Source organism: Gadus chalcogrammus, chromosome 8 (assembly GCF_026213295.1).
Source record: "Gadus chalcogrammus isolate NIFS_2021 chromosome 8, NIFS_Gcha_1.0, whole genome shotgun sequence".
Taxonomy (NCBI): Eukaryota; Metazoa; Chordata; class Actinopteri; order Gadiformes; family Gadidae; genus Gadus; species Gadus chalcogrammus.
This window is the reverse complement of record NC_079419.1, coordinates 4761445-4769305: the sequence shown is the minus strand read 5'-3', so window position 1 is coordinate 4769305 and position 7861 is coordinate 4761445. Positions and strand designations below refer to the sequence as shown.

Below are 7861 nucleotides of genomic sequence, written 5' to 3'. Positions count from 1 at the left end.
TCACAAAAGAGAAATGAACTGGTTAATACAATAAACAAGACATTTCATGGTACCATTTTGAACTGTTTGTAGATATTGCATTAAATCCATATGCTTGAAACTTTTCAATAATGCATTTCAACGAAATAAATAGTTCAAGCAATTTGTGGGACTTGGCTGCTTTTACATGATTACTCATTTTGGGGGTTATTTCAGTCTCTCCAACCTGCAGGTCATGCGAAGAATCATGTGAATGGGAATATTCTATAAATGTCGATATCATCTTTCGTCTCAACACTTCTGCTGCAGCCGCTGTTGAAGCGTATGAGTCCTTTGAGACCCCCTTTGATAAAAGGGGTTCTCAAATGTTGACCCTCGGTCACCTATTGCATCACTTCCTTTAGGGCTTCGGCCTCCTAATTGATCATTATAGTATAATTGAATGCCCTCTTTCATATATATGATACCTCCACCACTGGGACGTGGCAACAATTCTCCAAATCCATATGGGGGGGATGCTTGTGGACAGTAGGGGTGTATACTCGACATAAATAGACATAAATAGGAAGCAAACTCATCTCACAAATGAGTAATGACATCTCACAAATATTTATTTAAAAAATTGTTTCAATTTATAATAATCCAAAATCCGTTGGCTTTTTGTCGAGGGAATCCAGGGCGACGCTCACTTCCGGGTTGGCCAACATACGTCATCCCTCCACCACTCTGCTGTAAAAACACATGTTCAAGTTGAATGAGAATAATAATAATAATAATTCTGCCATAGTATTTATTTAAGAGGGGGGGGGGGGGATACAAGTCTTTTGGCCATTTGTAGTGTTGATCAGCAGAGAAATAATTTGTCCGCAAAGACGGTGACGTCGCTTAGCAACGGTAGACGCTGGGGTTGACAAGTCACCGGACTACTACCCATGCAAGTGAACGGAGCGTTCCACGGCATTGAGAAGACCCGTGTAATAAAGGCCTACAATATTTCTGTTTATGGCATAGATTTCTCCTCAGATTAGGCCAATAAACCAATGGAAAAATAAAAACGCTCGATCAAAGGCCCGGCCCGAGTATAGTGGTGGGAAATATCGGCCCGACCCGGCCCGCGTCGGGCTCGGGCTCGGGCAGAGAATCTAAACACTGACTGGAACTACTTAGCAGGTGTCTGTAGGGCTATATCAGGAGTTAATGCACGCACTGCAGCCAATCAGAATCAGAGTATTCCCCCAGACCGTGGTCTAAACAATATTATTCACGAGTTATAAACAACCCCTACACATCAATATTAATGATAACCCTGTGGAAATTGCCATAAGTGAGAGACACAATTTCGCACGTTGAGCACACAGTTGTGTGACTCGTTTATTTAGTAAGAGAGAAACGGGGAATCAAAACGTGCTGAAGGTAAACAAATCCCGCATGGGCTCTGACGTCATGAGACGCTCGTAATCCTTAAAAGCAACACAGTCTCACTCCCTACTCGTCAAACGTGTGACGCATGGCCAAGGATCCCTGGCGTCAATTTCCGACGAAAAAGTGGTACCCTTTTCGTCGTTTTTCAACGCGGGGTCCGTCAGATAGACATTCATGTTAATCCCTCAGCGTCGGATATAGACGAAAGGAAATCGATGTTTATCAACGGTGATGCCGTAGCTATTGTCTATTGATTTGTTTGACAGATTCACCATTAAACGTGTTTCTAATGCCATTTCTAGCGAGAAATGTACCTTTTCCTTGAATAATCTTCAGTCAGTGAATGTGTATGATCTTTATTAATATTTATTATCTGAATGGGAAATGCAATATTTTAGGACCGATTCACCGTTAAACGTGTTTCTAATAACATTTCTTAAAAGGGACATCGATCCCTGAACCACCAAGACAGTAAACGACATGCCTAACACAATTGAAAGAACAACACATAACAAAATACTGTAGGTGAATTATGTTACACTCACTACAACCCATTAAATACGGTATGATTTCTAGATGTCATGGCAACGTCCGCTCGCGACACTGGACTTGCGATCGAGGCATCGACGCGGACGTTCATTCACATAGCCAAAAACAAGAGAATAGATGGCTAGATAAAATAAACATCAAGACATACAATTCTAAAAAGAACAGATGAAGCAGCTACCCTTTTTTCCTTCGCGGTTTGCCTACAGAGCAGCGCACCTGCATTTAATATAGGCCTATCCTTGTATTGTCACAAGGATATTTCTCAGTATCAAAGGTGAAAGTAGAAACGGGTGGCCAAAAGCTGTCATATTGTTAGTTATCACAGACAATTTTAAGTAGAAACGGGTGGCCAAAAGCTGTCATTTGTTAGTTATCACAGACAATTTTCAACAATGAATGATCTGTACGGAGCTCCAAGGGACATTAGGGAGAACGCTCCCGGACAGAACCTTAATTTGGAAGTCATGCTTAGTGACACGACAAATAGCCTACTTCCAATTGAAATACAAAATTTAGAAAATAGGCCTACGTGTCCCTGATCACGTTTCAATAGATTAAATAACGTGACAGTGTCACGTATTTTCGTGAGACCATACCCGTACTTCCATGAGTATACTAAAGGAAGTATACTATCCGCACTATCTACTACGTTATTTTTTCAGATGTGAGTGCTGTTCCAAATCGAGTACTCCGTGGTGCACTAACCGGAAATTACGGTCACGACTGCCGCCGTGGCTACTCCCCCGCAATAAACATCCCGCTTTGAACGGTGAACTCTTTACGCCTAGCAGCTATAAAAACTATAAAAACTACAAAATTACTATTAATGCAGGCTATGTGGAAAATGCGCCGACTTTGGCTCAGCCTGGCTCCGCCTCTTCCGCTACGTAGCTAAGATGGCTGCCGTTGAGTACGGGGAGTGTACTTCGATCCACACTTCAGGATTAGCCCGTTTTGAGTACGGCATCCGGGTCCTTGAAGTATACTTCTTTTCGCCGGATCTTACTCAAATTTTGGCTAGTAAGTACGGACAGTACGGGTATTGGAACACGGCACAGGTTCGAGCGTGTGCATGGGTTGAATTGCGTGTGTCTCACGCCGAATGCATGAGACATGAGAGCCCTGTACTTACGTGACACAAACCAGCACCGCAAACGTTCTCTCCCGCTTGAGATGACGTCTTTCTTTATAGGTTCATGGGTCTGATTCGCCGATTTCCCATGCTGATATCCCCGAAGATTCTCGGGCATCTTCGACAATTTGGCTATAGATTGTCTCATTACACGCTAAATAATATAATTATAGCCTAATTATATATATAGCCTATATATAGGCAATATATATAATTAGGCTATATATATATATACATATAGCATTTGTGGTTTTGGCATAAACATAACTAGGGTGCACTGTACTATCTGCGCACACCCTTTCTGAAGCCTCTCTCTCGCTCTCTCTCTCTCTCTCTCTGTCCCTCCCTCTCTCTCTTTCTCTCTCTCTCGTACCGTTTTGTGGAGCATGTTAATTGTCTTAGAACACTCCCATTCAGAATGCATTGGTTTACATTTCGTTCTGTGTAACACGCAAAAAGTCGGACTATCGTGCTCTGGAACACGCTTCAATAGATTAACGTTCGTGCGCAGGAGCACGCAATCGCGTGATACCGGGTTGCACAGCCAGACATGGACTGGTAGGTCCATCAGGTCAGTTAGTCTGATACATATGAGGTGTAGCATGCCTTGCTGTGTGAGTAAAATAACTTACATATTTATACAAAACCAAACACATCACAGGTAAAGACACAGGTTAATAGTGACTTGACTGATTCACCAAATCCTCTGTAAACACTAGGCAGTGAATTTGTGTGTTCATTGTAAGTGGATAAAGCTATTCATTATTTAAGGGAGGGTGTGAACATGGAGATCCCCCTGCGCCCCTCTACATATGCAATTGCAGGCATAATGTACACGTTTTATGAAAGCATCATGGTTGGAGTGTATAGCTGTGTGTCTTCAATTGGCCATGCTTTCATAATAAAGTCAATACAATGACTTTCGGTTTTTTTGTAGCCTTCATTTATTTAAAAACACATAGATTCAGTCCAGAGTAACATACTTTAGCTTGTAGTGCTCAACAGCTGCACTCCAATTTCCATTTTTTTTTTTTATATAATAAATAAATAAAATATATACAAGAAAATAAATAAAACATTGGTTTGGAATGTAAGCAAACTTGAACTGGGCCAATTGGACCCTCCTGTAGATTGCAGAAGACTTATTTCGCCTAAGTCGTTATTTTGGTATCGCTATATCACTGCTCCATACAGCAACAACCGTCAGCATATGTCCACAGGCCACTCCGTACCGGGGTCGCACCACGTCTTCACGGCCAAGACCAACAAGTTGCCCACAGGTAAACACGAGGAAGAAGACCAGGACGCGCCGGGTGCAGCTTTATATAGTATGACTCGATACTGCCACCGTGTGACCAATTTCAAAACTACCAATAAACATACATTGTGATGAATGATCAATACAGCGAATGATGAAACAGCATATGGATGAGCAACCATTTTCTTTGTCAACGACACCATCCTTGTCCAACGATACTGATGAGTGGGCCGGCAGGACGTGAAACATATCCAAAGGCAGCAGTCATTCTTTACTTTTTGGTTAACAGGCCAGATATTATTTGCAATTACTGTCCGGGTAGAGAAAAATCTGTTTAGACAGACTTCATGGGTCCTTGAAGCAAAAAGGTTCAGCATGATGGCTCTGATATCAAGTTTCAGACATATCGGCAGTGGTGGGCAGAGTAGCTAAAAAATTTACTCAAGTAAAAGTACTGTTACTTTAAGATTATAATTACTCAAGTAGAAGTAAAAGTACTCGTAAAAATAATTACTCAAGTAAGAGTAAAAAAGTATGGAGTGAAAGGACTACTCAAGTACTCAAGAGTAAAAGTAGGCCTACTGAGTTTCTCCGATTTATTTTTTAAATAAACAGCAACACAAACGGTACAAAATAGACACCAACAAAATATAAAACAGCAATGTTCAAATAAAGATAATGTAAATAACATCCTTTTAAATAAAATAAATAAGGTCTTTAAAAATAAAATGTATAACCCTTGAACTAAAACAATAACAAATTAAATCTTTGCAAAATAGTAGCCGCATAGTAGCCTGGGTGCTTTAAGCATGGAATTCCCTGTGGCCCGTTAACGTTTCGGGGGGCGCCGGGTCAACGTCGCAACCGATTCGGTTTTGTCTAGAGGGGAGTAACTGCGCCCCCTCCCGAAGTGGTACAGCCCAGGTCGGCCTTGAACTGCGATTGGTCGGAAAGACGTTACAGCTAATGACAACATTGCACTCTCATGCACTCTCACACACACACACACACACACACGCACACACACACACACACACACACACACACACACACACACACACACACTTTTTCACCCACTCCGTATCCAGCTTATTTTCCCAACTCTCCCGATTACCACTGCGTTGTGCGTGCATCCGTGCCTGTGCAGGCGTTATTCAATTGCCTCTCGGCCGCTTGTACCCGCGATCTCGTCCTTTCGGCCATCAGCCAACCCTCATGACCATAGGTGAGGATAGGAACGAAGATCGACCGGTAGATCGAGAGCTTTGCCTTGCGACTCAGCTCTCTTTTCGTAACAACGGTGCGGTAAAGCGAACGCAATACCGCCCCCGCTGCTCCGATTCTCCGGCCAATCTCACGCTCCATAGTACCCTCACTCGCGAACAAGACCCCGAGGTACTTGAACTCCTTCACTTGGGCTAAGGAATATTCACGTGATAGAAATAGATCTCGCATGTAATAAAAGAAAAGATCTAAAAAACAAAGTAACGACCGTCACGTAGCCAAATGGAACGGCGTAAAAGTACCGTTCTTTTTTCAAATATTTACTCAAGTAAAAGTAAAAGTATGTTGCAATAAAACTACTCCTAAAATTACAATTTATCCAAAAAGTTACTCAAGTATTTGTAACGGAGTAAATGTAGCGCGTTCCTACCCACCTCTGCATATCGGCCAACGAGGCGGGAGGCAGTTTAGGTTTCCCTGTGATCGAAGCGGGACGAAATATTTGGACACCTGCTTACTTCCGGTTTCCATATGTTTGAACAAATTTAAACTTCCCAGGTTGTTCACGTTCATAGCTGAGTTTTGTGTCCAAATCCACTTTTCATAATAAATAATATTAAATAAATGTATTTAAAAAAGTTTACAATATATACATTTTGTGCACCTATGACACAGGCAAAGGCACCCCAGAGGTGCCTTTGACACCTCTTGGGGCCTGGAGGTGCAACATTGAGCTCAGTCCACAGCGATGTCCTCAGGTTCATCAAGCTGCAACCAGGGGTGGGCCAGCAGGCTATCCAGGGGCAGACGTTCCTGAGGTTGCTTGGCCAGGCAACTCCACACAAATTCCTGGCAGTCTGGAGAGCAAGATGGGGTCTTAATAACGGTCTCATTGTATACGACTGTTGCCATGGTTGTGTATGTTTTTACTAGTGCTTGCTTGAATGTAAGTGTGTGTCTTACTTGGCGATAGTCCTCTCCCGATGCATGGCTCTTTACTGATTATTTCCTTCTTTGTAGAAAAGGGGTGTTTCCCAACGAGCATACAGTACGCAAGCACCCCCACCTGCCACACGTTCAGAGGTTCTGCCCTGTAAGACTGATGGTTAAACCACTCTGGAGGACAGTAGCGGAAAGTGCCTGGAACAGACCATGCATATACAAAGACAAAACGATCAATACATTGGAAGGAAACCAAGAAGGCCTTAACTTCAGAAGTCAACATTGTAAGAACAGAGCTCGTACAAATAGGAAAAGCTCACCTGAGAACTGATGATGCTCGCCGTTCTGGAGAAGGCAGCCGCATCCAAAGTCAATGATCCTGACACGGGGCACGTCGGAACCGGTTTCTATCAAGATGTTCTCAGGCTTGATGTCTCGGTGTAGGACGCCTTTGGAGTGGATGTCAGTGATTGCTTTGATGACTTGCTGCATAATCATCTGATAGAGAGTGAGAGAGTGATTTACTTTGTTGGGAAGAAAACACACATGCATAGAAATCCATAAATAACTGCACTGCAGTAATCTGCTACTCCATCTGCTGTTTACATGTAATGATTCTGTTTCCGTCATGATGTATAAGTTAACCAACAACTGCCTCCTTCTAAGATACATGAAAGCTGAACTGAACCCACATCCTACCTCCCACCACTGACCTTAGCTTCCTGCTCCTCAAGGTAACCCCCCTTCATGTAGCGCAGGAGATCAGTGGAGGGCACTGGTCTCTCCAGCACCAGGATTAGCTCCTGGTCCAGTTTAAACCACTCCAGCAGTTGGACAGCTGCACCTGGGCTTGCAGAGCCACCTTCACCTTGGACCTTCAGCATCAAGGCGATCTCCAGTGGAAAATAAGTCGGCCAATCATTCTAAACAAGAGGGCGAGTTTCAATAGTTACTACCTTAAGACTTGCCCTAACTCTGAGCACCTTTAAAACAAGACTGAAGACTTTTATGTTTGCTTTAGCTTTCTGCTAAATCTTAAATACATTGCACTATCTAAAAATCTTTTTTAACTTTGCCTTTATTTTCTATTTTAATAGTAAAATGCCTTTTAAACTTTATATTTTACTAATTTCTTTGCATATGTTTTCTTTTGCTTATCTATTATTTTATTGTATGACAATGTTTATATGTGAAGCACTTTGAGTCTGCCTTGAGTATGAAAAGTGCTACATAAATAAAGTTGCCTTGCTTTGCCTACCTTGGCCCATCCACTACAACTAGTGGATATTTGCTAGCAATCCTAACTGGATTCATGATAGCATCACAGTAAGAATGATAAATAATCATAAATAAAT

At 42.3% G+C, this 7861-nt stretch overlaps 1 protein-coding gene across 1 annotated transcript; it reads right to left on the bottom strand.

Annotated features, from left to right (window-relative positions):
• Positions 1-6299: 6299 nt before the first annotated feature.
• On the bottom strand, positions 6300-7390 carry LOC130387200 (serine/threonine-protein kinase pim-2-like). Its single transcript, XM_056596208.1, has 4 exons — positions 7220-7390; positions 6827-7004; positions 6612-6704; positions 6300-6421 (listed from the first exon to the last, which is right to left on the bottom strand). Exons 1-4 carry the CDS (start codon positions 7388-7390, stop codon positions 6300-6302), a joined length of 564 nt encoding a protein of 187 aa, XP_056452183.1.
• Between the last annotated feature and the right edge of the window lie 471 nt (positions 7391-7861).

What these genes read in the sequence shown, in the direction of transcription:
- LOC130387200 (XM_056596208.1), bottom strand. Translation starts at nt 7,390, where the DNA reads ATGCTGAAGGTCCAAGGTGAAGGTGGCTCTGCAAGCCCAGGTGCAGCT. An exon ending in TTGAGGAGCAGGAAGCTAAG is followed by an intron (nt 7,005 to 7,219) that starts GTCAGTGGTGGG and finishes ACTCTCTATCAG; the next exon opens with ATGATTATGCAGCAAGTCAT. An exon ending in GGTGGGGGTGCTTGCGTACT is followed by an intron (nt 6,422 to 6,611) that starts GTATGCTCGTTG and finishes CTTGCTCTCCAG; the next exon opens with ACTGCCAGGAATTTGTGTGG.